The following is a 12,629-nucleotide window of genomic DNA, read 5'->3' as shown; positions in this document are numbered from 1 at the left end:
GAATATTCTAACCATACCTGTGGGTCTATTAGAGTAGTGTTAAGTTAACTCCATAGACACATACAAAACAGAAAAAGTACAAAAATCACATCACTCCATCTTTAACTAAACTGCAGATTGTAACTGATTCACTGTAAATTATCACATGAAACACAGTTTTCATTTATTTCCCCCCAGCAAAGGTAGCAGTTTATGATGGCACAACAAATCATGTTATCTTTATTTGTGAGGGGCGAATTTACGTCATATGTGGACGAGCAAATCGACATCATAATGATGTACGATGATAAGAGTGCCCCTCACTTCACACCGCTGTGATTTTTTAACATGTTGGTAGCTGCTATATGTCAGTCTTGTATTGATAAACACGATATCACCAACCACAGTGCATGGGCATGGCCTACAATGTAAATGTTCTGGCAATGTCCAATAAAGACAGGCTCTACTGGTCTAATCCTGGTCTCTAAACTGCCTCCCCCTGGCCAGCCGGGGCGCCTGATGGAGGGGAAAGGAACTGGTTGGAATAACGTGTTCCTTCCACGCGCTACGTCCAACCAGGGAAACTCCCCCCTGTCAGGTGTAAAGGAGCAACTTGGACACTCAAGCATGAAGGAAGCATGAGTTAAGTCCGTTGCTCTCCCCAGGTTGGCGGAGGGTGTGTAGAGCCCAGGATCACATTAGATGATTGACACAGGGGTGAAAAATGGGTTACAAAATCGTGGGATAAAAAATATATTTTTAATAAAGACAGGCTCTACATTATTACACACTGCCAGAACACCGACTAAGGACCATATGAATCGTAAGCATTGAACTAGTTTTTCCTGTGTATAGACAGCAAGATGTACTCACGGGTACGCCATTCTTTCCTGCAATTCCGGACAGACCCTGTTCACCCTGGAAGCCCATTAGTCCTGGTTTGCCAGGAACTCCTCTGGCTCCAAGCTCTCCTTGCGGTCCACCTACACCCTTAGGTCCCAACTCGCCTGTTTTTCCTGACTATGGAAACCAGCAGAAACATCATCATATTGTCAGAAACAGTCATATTGTCAGAAACAGTCACAATTGTTAAATGTGAAAAAAGTTAAAAAAAAAAAAGAAAAGAAAAACACATTGTCCAAATGAACTGAAATAACACTGAACAACAAATTGTGATTTCTGTCTTCATAATCCGCTGTTGCCTGTGTGTGTGTGTGTGTGTGTGTGTGTGTGTGTGTGTGTGTGTGCCTCTCCATATTTAGTCAAACGGTCATATTGTCAGTTGTCACGCCCCGCTCCTCTGCCTTTGACCATTTTGTGTTTAGTTTATGTTCTGTAATGCCTTGAATGTAATGCCTTGAATGTTAAGAAAGGAAGCACTTGTCATGTGGGTTGCCTTTGAACACTACTAACGACTATGACAGTCAGTTACTAGGTTTTGGACTTATTCTGTATGTTCTGTATTTTGCCTTGTGGTGTTTGGTTTTGGTTTACGGTTTACTCTGTTGTGTTTTTGGTTGTCTTATTTTGTAGTATTGTTCTGTGTTTTCCTGCCTCCTCTTGTTGGTGTTTCCTGTTCTGTCTTACCTACCTGATTATTGTATCCTAGTCACCTGTGTTCTGTTTGCCTGTTGCCTATCCTGTGTTTGATTGTATTTTGTGTTCACCTGTGTGTGTGTGTGTGTGTGTGTGTTTGTTTATTAATACCATTTGGGAGCTCAAGAATGGTGCGCGCGCGCACACACACACACACACACACACACACACACACACACACACACACACACACACACACACACACACACACACACGGATCATTGATATGCACGAGTTGCTTTTGTAGCTTGGTAAAAGGTGCTAATGGGGCAGCCAGATTTATTTTCTCACCTCCTCTCCGTGCTCTTTTAGCAGCCCTGCCTAGCCTGGGCTGCTGGGAAACATTGACTGGGCTGGCCAACAGACGTTCACTTTCAGAGTGACACATTACTTTACCTGGGTTAGCTTATGTTATCATAACACAAATTTCCCATATTTTACATGAGCTACGGTATGGGATCTGTATTTGCAGGCACGGTCCCATAGCCTGGGCGGACAGCCATGTTTTATTGGTTGTTTCGTTAGTTGGTTGTCAGGGTGACAACCCTGGGGTGTGTGATTTGGGCTTTTTGTGTCAGGGTCAGCAGGTATTTCCAAATATTGGAAGGCATCAGGCATAATATATAAAATATTTGAAATTCATACACGGAACATAACAGAAAACTTCATTCCCTTGAAGTTTGCCGATGGTATGACTTACCTCTCCTTTTTGGCCAACTGGACCAAATGGACCCTGAAGATGAGACAAATAAACGAATTATTAAAACAATCTAAGTGATAACTACTGAGAATATGCAACACACTTATTAGCATATGGACAAAACATTACATTTCATAGTCCACACAGTACATGTACCAAACACTGGTAAAGACATACAATCATATATTTGAGAACATGAAATTAGGAGAAGACTTACAGGTTCTCCATTTTCTCCTGGTAAACCATCAGCTCCTGCCACGCCCTAAAAATGACACAAACAGGTCTGACTTATAACCGAACTCATACATACAGTAGTCACTTTAATCATGAAGTCAGAACACATCCTTAAGGATGCAGTCATTATGTACATCATGCACCAATCACTTGACTTCCACTCTGTCTTCATAGCTTCAGTTTGACTCAACTGAGGTGGTCTTTAGACGAGAACGGTGTTCATAGGAAACGGCAAAATAAAGTATCGTTTGCTGGCGGCGTTTTGGGGAGGTGAAAACGCAACAAAGTGAAACCACCTTCCAGAGTGGAAATCTTTGAGAACGCCGTTTCCTGGAGTCTCCATCTGAACAGGCAAAATCCTAAGCGCAGCTCATCAGCGATGGTGAACGTAAAACCATGATCTAAATGAAATGCCTTGTGATAGGTGGCAGGCAGCAGCGTTTATGTAGCCTAATGTATTATAAAATATATAACCATCCCGTGGCGCGCTCTGCATGTATGCTCTGGCCTGCCTGTCAGCCTGTCTGTCACCTCGATGTGTTAGTAGAAAGCAGGCAACGAGCGACGGCCACAACCCGTCGTGGTCTGGAAGCAAAACCCTGATAGGGTTGCGTGAAGGGGGAGCTACCTCTCCTTCTTGTACGTGGGTGACTGGTCTATTTGGCAGCCCGTTACCGCCACCTAGTGACATTATAGCGTTTTCATAAAGTGTGCGTTTCTCGTGTAAAGGGAAACGCAACGGGACTTTGCAGTTTTATCTGGAGATGGTCGCCGTCTAAAGAGGCCTGAGACTTTCTACTGAGGTCAGATTTATAATTGGTAAGATACACGCTGAGGAAGGCTTGACGCCGAAACGTGTCCGTGTTTTGATTGTCCGTGCTGCACAATGCAATAAATGTACCGTGAATGGACTTTGGAGTGCTGGCTATCTCTCTCTTTAACAGTGATTCTATGGACTTTGGAGTGCTGGCTATCTCTCTCTTTAACAGTGATTCTATGGACTTTGGAGTGCTGGCTATCTCTCTCTTTAACAGTGATTCTATGGACTTTGGAGTGCTGGCTATCTCTCGCTTTAACAGTGATTCTTCGTGAGCCGTGCACCCGACCCGGTAATCTGCTTTTTTTGTACTGAGAGTGCTCGTTTTTTTCCCCCTTCTATGCAGATTTATAATTGGACCACTTGACCTTTGAACTTCACGGAGAAAGTGGCAGACAAGTCCTTACCATGTCTCCTTTAGGACCAGAAGCTCCAACTGGACCCTGTGAGAGTGAACAATAAAACACAGGGAGAGAGAGAGAGAGAGGAGAGAGAGAGAGAGAGAGAGAGAGAGAGAGAGAGAGAGAGAGAGAGAGACAGAGTGTGTATTGGTTAATGGCGTAGCAGCAGGGGTAGCGAATGCTCATGGCTTCATGGAAAGCAGGATGTGGGGAATGGAAGGAGGGGATGAAGGAAGGCTGTATAAAGACAGGCTTTGTTCTCTTCTCAGGTTATGAACAGGAGGCCACTTTGTCAGCCGCTCCCTGGGGTACAGTTTGAATGCACGCTCAGATTAGGCAGGAATATCCTGGTTAACATACTGTACAACATGGTTAGTGCTGGAAGGGCGACAATCGGTAAAATCATGTGTGCCCTTTGGTTACACTACAGGTCCATTATGTCTCTCTCAAGAGTTAAATGATCATTTGGGTAGAAACCTTGTATCTTTATATTTAATTTTGGTTTATATCATAAATTAATTTCATATTGCCCATGTCAGTGTAGCAAAAATAGCCGATCTATAAGATCACAACCACAACGCAATGATTTGTGAGCTATTTTCAATGTTGTTTTTTTACCATTCAACTTGGTGTTACTATTCTGGGCATGTTCATGAAAGTTTAAAGTTTAATTGCAATACGTTTTTAAAAGAGAGAAGATAGCAGATCTACAAGCTCATGCCACGCATCACATCACTCCATGTTATGAGCTTGTAGATTGGGTATTTTAGCATGACACTGTATAGAATAAAGCATTCATTCATGTAAAAACATACGCTGAAATATGGAGATACAAGTTTTCTGCCCAACAGCAACGTTATTCTGAAAGTTTCTTATATAATAGATATGCTGTGTCCAGCCAGTAGGCCTATGTGTCACTAATATGTGTTGGTGAAGTGCTCTGATCTGTCCATTGAATAGAATTCACTTGACCCCTGTCTGCTTGTATGCTTGGTGTCACATTGCCAAAACCCAGCCATGGTTAGGGTTAAGGTTAATGGATGTCACTGGTGGACACTCTGAAGATGTCCTCAACAGTGGTGGACACTCTGAAGATGTCCTTGCAGCTGGTGGACACTGCTTGTCACTGATGGACACTGTGAAGATGTCTTTGTCACTGGTGGACACTGCTTGTCACTGGTGGACACTCTGAAGATGTCTTTGTCACTGGTGGACACTGCTTGTCACTGGTGGACACTCTGAAGATGTCTTTGTCACTGGTGGACACTGCTTGTCACTGGTGGACACTGCTTGTCACTGGTGGATACTCTGAAGATGTCTTTGTCACTGGTGGACACTGCTTGTCACTGGTGGACACTCTGAAGATGTCTTTGTCACTGGTGGACACTGCTTGTCACTGGTGGACACTCTGAAGATGTCTTTGTCACTGGTGGACACTGCTTGTCACTGGTGGACACTCTGAAGATGTCTTTGTCACTGGTGGACACTGCTTGTCACTGGTGGACACTCTGAAGATGTCTTTGTCACTGGTGGACACTCTGAAGATGTCTTTGTCACTGGTGGACACTGCTTGTCACTGGTGGACACTCTGAAGATGTCTTTGTCACTGGTGGACACTCTGAAGATGTCTTTGTCACTGGTGGACACTGCTTGTCACTGGTGGACACTCTGAAGATGTCTTTGTCACTGGTGGACACTGCTTGTCACTGGTGGACACTCTGAAGATGTCTTTGTCACTGGTGGACACTGCTTGTCACTGGTGGACACTCTGAAGATGTCTTTGTCACTGGTGGACACTGCTTGTCACTGGTGGACACTCTGAAGATGCCGTCAGCCTCAGGTCCTTAGCACACTATTCTATTTTTGTACATTTTAAACTCACCCTCTCACCGAATCCTCCCCGGATTCCAGTCGGGCCTGGAAGGCCAGCGTCTCCCATGGACCCCTTCATTCCCTGTTATAGAGAAGTAGAACATCGTAGAATGGTTTGTTGAAATATTATTGCTGATATTAAGAAAAGAGACACATACTGAATGAATGACGTCACCCAACTGACCTGATAGCCTGTGACGCCCTGAGGCCCAGTGTGGCCCACTAGTCCAATTCCACCCTGCAGGAAACAAAGCATGCCGTACATTTAGAACACAAAACACAGAACACAACAGCATATCTTTATTTCATTTTTCTTTCTACAAATATTACAATTGACTGCATAATAGTTTCGCATGCACGCGTCCGCCTGGGTGTGAATTCTGTAGGCCTACTGGCCATATACAGTATGGAGCATGTCTTGACTGAGTGTATGATGAGGTCAGATCAACATATGGAATGTCAGAACAGGTCAGTTCCATATCTAAGGGTGGCAGCGGGGGCAGTGTCTTGAGTGTACAGGGTTTGATGAGGTCTGGCCATATATGGAGCGTGTCTTGAGTGTACAGGGTATGATGAGGTCAGATCAACATAATTATGGAATGTCTGAACAGGTCAGCTCCATATATAGAGATCTAAGCGTGGCAACAGGGGCAGTGTCTTGAGTGTACAGGGTTTGATGAGGGCCCAGTTAGGGCTGGGCCTTAATCTTCTGGCCTGTTGAGAACTCTACTAATAACTTTGGGGCGGGCCCATCTAGAGTTTGAATGGACAGGTACAATATCAGTCAAAAGGGAGACATCGAAGAGGAAGGACGGGTGGGATAGGATCAACATATGGAATGTCAAAACAAGGTCAGCTCCATATATGGAGACCTAAGGGTTTGAGGTCAGATGTAGAGTTGCTGGCCGGCTCCATATATGCAGATCTAGGTGAAGATCCAGTCTTCTTCGTGTATGGCTATCCAGGGTTTGACGAGGTCAGTGTCGTGATCTTCATATATGGAGACGGCCATATATGGTGGCGTGACGTGTCACGAGGCGTGATGTATGAGGCGTGACCATATATGAAGGTGTGACACGAGGTGTGACACGACACGTGTCAACTGGGTTTCATAGTAATAAACTATAATATTGTATTGTATATTGTGTGATCTAGGGGTCGGCAATATCAATATTGTTGTGATATGACTAGATATCGATTTGTGGATATCTTATTATCGTGATATGGCATAAGTGTTGCCTTTTCCTGTTTTGTAGTTAGTAGATCGTCTGAAGGCCTCCAGCCTACCGACTCAACCTCAACCGTTTCAGTTCATACGACGCATGAGGCCGTCATAAGGATTCCGAAAAATTAGTGCCTATGACGTGACTTGACGTCTGTGGACGTCCTAGCGACGTCCTAGTGACACGGGGCGAGATACGAATATTCAGAATTTTTCCTATTATTTTTTTTGGCATTTCGCTTTTCGCTTTCCGTACGCTAACGCTCTGTGCAACTATTAGCTTGTCATTGACTCCCATGTTAGCGCGGCGGAAAGAATGACTCGTATCTCCTAATCCAGGGCGCTCTCCGTGGTGATGAATGGATCGATATGCTGGCGCTTCATTTCTGCTCCTCGTCCGTCTCTCCCGCAAAATATGAACGCTTTTTGGAGCGTAAAAAAATAAATTAAGATGATCGGGGATGTGAGGTCACTTTGTAAAGTCAACTTTTTTAGGAAAGTGTTTCCGGTTCATGGCTTTCAGAGTAAAAGCGATCAGACAACTCTGGCACCCCGGAGCTTCTATTTTGATGCACTTCCGGCACTAAATGTGCATCATATTCCGTAGTATGATAGTATTGCTTGCTGAAAAGTTCAAATTTTGTCTGCTCATGTCTTTGTCATCACTTCCAATTTCACTTGTTTATCCTGTATACTGAGTTCTCTATCCTGATTGGATAAAATTGGTGTCCCGACCTGAAAATTCATTTTCTGTAAAGAGCTGGAGAGATATAGCGACTTGAGGGGCGCTAGTCCCTCATACAGGTTTAATGTTTGTTTTTAGTTCAATCATCAATGTTTGTTTTAAAAACACCATTGCCAATGAAGGGAACATTTATATCATCTTGTCCCTAACACAAACATTAAATGCCTTTAACAATAAAGAGAATTTAATGTTTGTGTTGGCACCGTTTGTTTTACTAGACAGTTTGTTCAGCAACAAAAAAAATCACACCCGTGTGAAGTGAGGGGCGCTAATAATATATTAAAGTCTAACTTATGTTGATTAGGTGATGCCTAATCTTTAGAAAATAGCAGATATACAGGCGGCTATTTTCAAATGACCGAAATGTATATAGCACTGAAGTGGTTTAATGTACAGTATGTTTTGTAATAATAATCCAAATCCACAAGGTAACTAGTAACTAGTAACTAAAGTTTTCAAATAAATATAGTAGTGTAAAAGTACAATATAGTATAAGTTAAAGTATTGGAAATTGGAAATACTCGCTTTACTCACTCCTTCACTTCTTCTCAGTGACACTGCCAGATCTAAATGTGGTCATATTTTTATATGCTCAGCTGCAACATAAAGGCTTAGAATTAGGCTCAAAACATATGCCAAGATTAATCTTTTAAAAGTTGTGTAATAACTAGAACTATCTCTCTCTCTCTCTCTCTCTCTCTCTCTGCATCTGCATAACATACCCTGCCTCAATGGGACAGGTGTGCAACAGGCTGTTGCTTCTTTCTGTCCTTCCAAAGAGCTATAAGGAAGACAGACATCACTGTGCTATTATATGTAGGGGTGCATGATACCACTTTTTCATGTTGACCAAGTTAATTTTTTATTTAAATTGTTATCCTGGTATGGAGGTGATACCAGCATCGGTATCGGTGCACCCCTTGCTTTTTTTTCTCTCTCCCCAATGTAGTCATACCACTGTGACACTGCCACATAAAATGTGTGAAACAATGTATTTCCTGGCCTGGTATGAGTATGAAAGAAAATTAAACATACTGGGGAATAACAGGGGAATATGTTGGTTAAACTAGGGTTGAATATTTAACACTGAAATGTAGTGTACGGAGAATACAATATAATGTGTTTTGTGTAGTTGAACCATGGTCATCAATTTTCTGTTGACAAATGACAAGGTTTGATCACAAGGGGAGCTGTGGGGAAATGTGTGTGAGCAATATTACCAGGAAGCTATAAAAGAACAGGAAGTGAGGCGCCGAGCCTGGGTTCCATTTTGGGCAGTAAGAAGAGGGTTTGGTGTGGTTATGTTTCTTTGCCAAACACACTCTTTTAAAGGCCAATACGACGCCAATTCAGGAGTGAACGCAAAAAATGCCTGTCTGACCGAAGAACTTTGCTGAGGAAAGGAAAGAAAGTTTGGTAGGGCAGCTTCTGAGGTGTTGAGCTCTGACAAACAATTAGCCCCTTTCGGGACCCTACATAAAGCTTTTCTGAAATTTTGATGAGTTTTATGTTGGGTCCCTGGTCATGACTATATTTTCGTATGGGAATTCCGGAACGCGGAAGTAAACATGCTCTCTAAGATCCTATCTGCGGCGTGTGACGGCCTTTTTTTGCTTGAGTTATTCTGAATTCGGGAACTTTAAGTACCTATACATCCCGCTGCGAATATCTCCTGTGGCGCGGAAGCCGTTAAGTATTTTTAATCTTTGTTTGACCGATTTGGTCGCTTTATTTCTTCTTGTTTGTTTACCGTTTATTGTACCGCCTCCCGGTGTGCGGTTGGCTTGTGCGGCTACGTCCCTGCCTCTGATCTGCTCTGTCATAGCTATAGCGCCACTAGCTAGCCAGATAGGCGGTACAATGAGGTGTCAATAAACAAGGAAGGAAGAGAAGAATCAAAGCGACCAAATCGGTCAAACAAAGATTAAAAATACTTAACGGCTTCCGCGCCACAGGAGATATTCGCAGCGGCATGTATGGGTACTTATACTTCACATATTCAGAAACGCTCACACGAAGAAATGTCGTCAAAGAGCACAGCCAGGCGCTAAACATGTTGTTTATGTTTTATGAATGGCCGCGTACCAGGTGGCATGGTAGTGATGCAACAGGACCCAATGCACTGGGTCGAACAAATGTCAGAAACTTCAGTAGCATTGGGTTCTGCTTGGAGGGCTAACAAACAATCAGAGCTTGTATAACTAAGGACCCAGCAGATGACTCCGGACTTAAAGGTCGGGTGAGCAGCATATATCATTTATTTTTGCCGGTAAGCAATGCATTGCCTTTTTGTTTTCTAACTTGTTTCGGACTACCTAATTGACTAAAAGAGTCTCTACAATGTTTGGATTACCTTTTTTCGGGATTACTTTTGGAATACTTTGACTTTAGGGCACCTTTGAAGGGAATTTAAAGGTAATTGAACATTTAATTTACATTTTGATGAAGGGATTGATTGCTCAAGTGTATGATTTTGGTTTGATCTATCTTTAAAGAATATAAAGATATTGCAATTTCAGTTAAAAGGAAATAGTTTTGTGTTTTCTTGTGCTCTACAATACTGTTCGTTTCCAGTATTAAGATTTGCTGTCGCAGGTACAGGACCTTTATTTCTTTATTTTAATTAATATAACTCAGACTTATTACTTCAATAGTCCTGATTGTTATACCACTTCCATGTGTATACAGTAGTCCCTTTCACTGCCAACCCCCACTGGTTGATGATACAGAGGGTGTTGTAGACAACCACATGTCTCCCCCAAGATCAGGTAGTTTTACGAGTCATTTGGCGGCAAGTTATTCACAAACTTGAAGTGTGCGTCCAGAGGGGGTGGGGTGGGGTGGGGTCACAGTCATACGGGGCCGGCCTATATCATTCCGTCGAGCTGTAATTCTGAATTAGAGGCATTCAGTCATAAGCGTGCAGATGGTAACGTTGCCTGAGGTTCGTCAGCCACGCACATGCACCAAAGTAGCGTAAACGTATCATGTGTATTGTGTATCATGATCCACACACCCTCCCAGTTCCCTGCTGAACAAGCAGATCAACCTGTAGGAATCGCTAATGCAGTGCAAGACATGGACCTGGCTGGCTTCCCACCTAATCCAGAGTTGGTGGACACAAGCTTTACCCCTGCCTGCGCCACCTGGATTTGTGGTCCACCCCTCATTGCGTATAACTGTAGCGCTATGTTTGCCGCAGATGTTGCTTTTTCCGGTGCACAAAGCTGTTGTGCGACTAAGTATGGTTCTGGCTTAAACGTCACAACTTACAGTTACTCCTCTGGGTCCTGCGATCCCCCTCTCTCCCGGGATACCGATGTCACCCTGTGGGAGGAGTCACAGCACAGAGGACACAGGTGAGGACACGTCATTGGTCAGTTTGTTGATGCACAGAGACACAGCAACCCAGTGGTTCCCCCTGAGACCAATCAGATACATACAGGAATACCTGGCTCTCCGGAGGGACCTGTCTCTCCTGTCTTTCCTTGATCTCCCTGTTGTAAGAGAACAGAAGAAAACAAAATGGTTGCCTTCCATGGACCTTTTCTTGGCACTGTGGGTCATATAGATTTGGCTTTGCATTGTGTTGAAATACTATACTTACAGGTCCTCCTTTAGCCCCCTTGGTTCCAGCCTTTCCTTGTAAACCCTGGAATAAACACATATACAACCATGAGTGATAGCTAGTTCAACACATTGTGAATATGAAACTCTTAAACTGGCTCAGATTACAGGACTGTTAAAACAGTTTCGGGGCCCATGACGTAAATCACAGTCAAGTTCAAGTGCACGGTCATCTGCCCGAGACGGAGATTGGGCTATAGACCGTAAGGATATGAGGCAATATAGAACTGGGCATAACGGGCAACGGAGATGGGATCTCTTAAAGGCAATAGCATGTGGACCGGTGATTGTTTTAATTATTGTAACGCCCAAACCACACCTATGCATAATATAACGGGTAACGGAGGTGTTTTAGGGATTTAGACAGGTAACCAAAATACCAACATTAGTGGGGGAACACCCCTTCCCCACTGCTAAATCTCCAAACAGTGTATTTAGAAAGATCGAACGAAAATGGAGCCCATAGTGTCAAGTGTCGAAATCGGTGTTTAGACTGGCATATTCGCCGATCCCGATATCACCCGATATGACCAAATAAGGGCATATCTGGCAGTGTTCCGATACTGGTATTGGTATCGGGACATGCCTAGTGGTGATCCACCTGAACTGAAGCCGCACCCACAGCTGTTGTTGTATGATAAAGAGGGAGGGGTTATGGGGTTATGGGAGGGGATGATATTGTGATGTCACTATATCTGGTGTATTTTGATGTTTTAGTTTTCAGGAAGAAACCAAAAATACACAGGGAAGACATATTTTGATATTCTAAATCTAACCACACCTGGTGGCCTATTGGAGTAACTAGAGCAGTGCCCGTTGGGCACTGGCCTACTTGGAACGATGCAAGTTGGAAATGCATGACCCTCCATAATTATATGGAGTTCTTTGTCAGGCATGCCCAAATATGGAGTCTATGCAGATGTCAGAACATTGTGATGTCAGAACAGGCGAGCTCCATATATGGAGATCTAGGGGTTATCAGGTGTGATCAATTGTCTGGATCCTGCATGGGCAGACGCTTTTGTGCTGGTTCTGGACAACAGACTATAGACTCGAAACCGGGCACTGCAGTCCTTGTGGTGGTGTGGAACGTGTGTGCCTGTTGAAGTCGTTGGGGCGAACGGTTTTCGAGTTACGTGAATTACAGACGTACGTGTGTACACATACACACGTACAGAAATGACTTGGTGCATTTATAGATGGATGTTAACTCCATAGACACATACAAAACAAAAAAAGTAAAAATTACGTTTCCCAGAGAAACATAACAAACAGGAAGTTCACAAAGGTTGGAACATCAGGAGAGGGCTGGGAAATATGGTGATATCGTGATCTGAGACTAGATATCGTCTGGTAAATGGTAAATGGTGCATTTATATAGCGCCTTTATCCAAGGCGCTTTACAGAGATTGTGCATTACATTCACCCATTCACAC

The 12,629-nt window shown here is 43.5% G+C and overlaps 1 protein-coding gene across 1 annotated transcript in view; it reads right to left on the bottom strand.

The window, feature by feature from the left end:
* col9a3 (collagen, type IX, alpha 3) overlaps positions 1-12,629 on the bottom strand; it is a 34,502-nt gene that overhangs the window by 2,790 nt on the left and 19,083 nt on the right. The window contains exons 20-28 of the mRNA XM_083770179.1: positions 11,174-11,218; positions 11,010-11,063; positions 10,840-10,893; positions 5,784-5,837; positions 5,610-5,681; positions 3,734-3,769; positions 2,493-2,537; positions 2,276-2,308; positions 853-999 (exon numbers count right to left, since the gene is read on the bottom strand). Coding sequence (XP_083626305.1) covers positions 853-999; positions 2,276-2,308; positions 2,493-2,537; positions 3,734-3,769; positions 5,610-5,681; positions 5,784-5,837; positions 10,840-10,893; positions 11,010-11,063; positions 11,174-11,218 — 540 coding nt within the window. The remainder of the gene's footprint in view (positions 1-852; positions 1,000-2,275; positions 2,309-2,492; positions 2,538-3,733; positions 3,770-5,609; positions 5,682-5,783; positions 5,838-10,839; positions 10,894-11,009; positions 11,064-11,173; positions 11,219-12,629) is intronic.

Source organism: Protomyctophum parallelum (assembly GCF_964188405.1).
Source record: "Protomyctophum parallelum genome assembly, chromosome: 7".
NCBI classification, from domain to species: Eukaryota; Metazoa; Chordata; class Actinopteri; order Myctophiformes; family Myctophidae; genus Protomyctophum; species Protomyctophum parallelum.
This window is presented reverse-complemented; position numbering and strand designations above follow the sequence as displayed.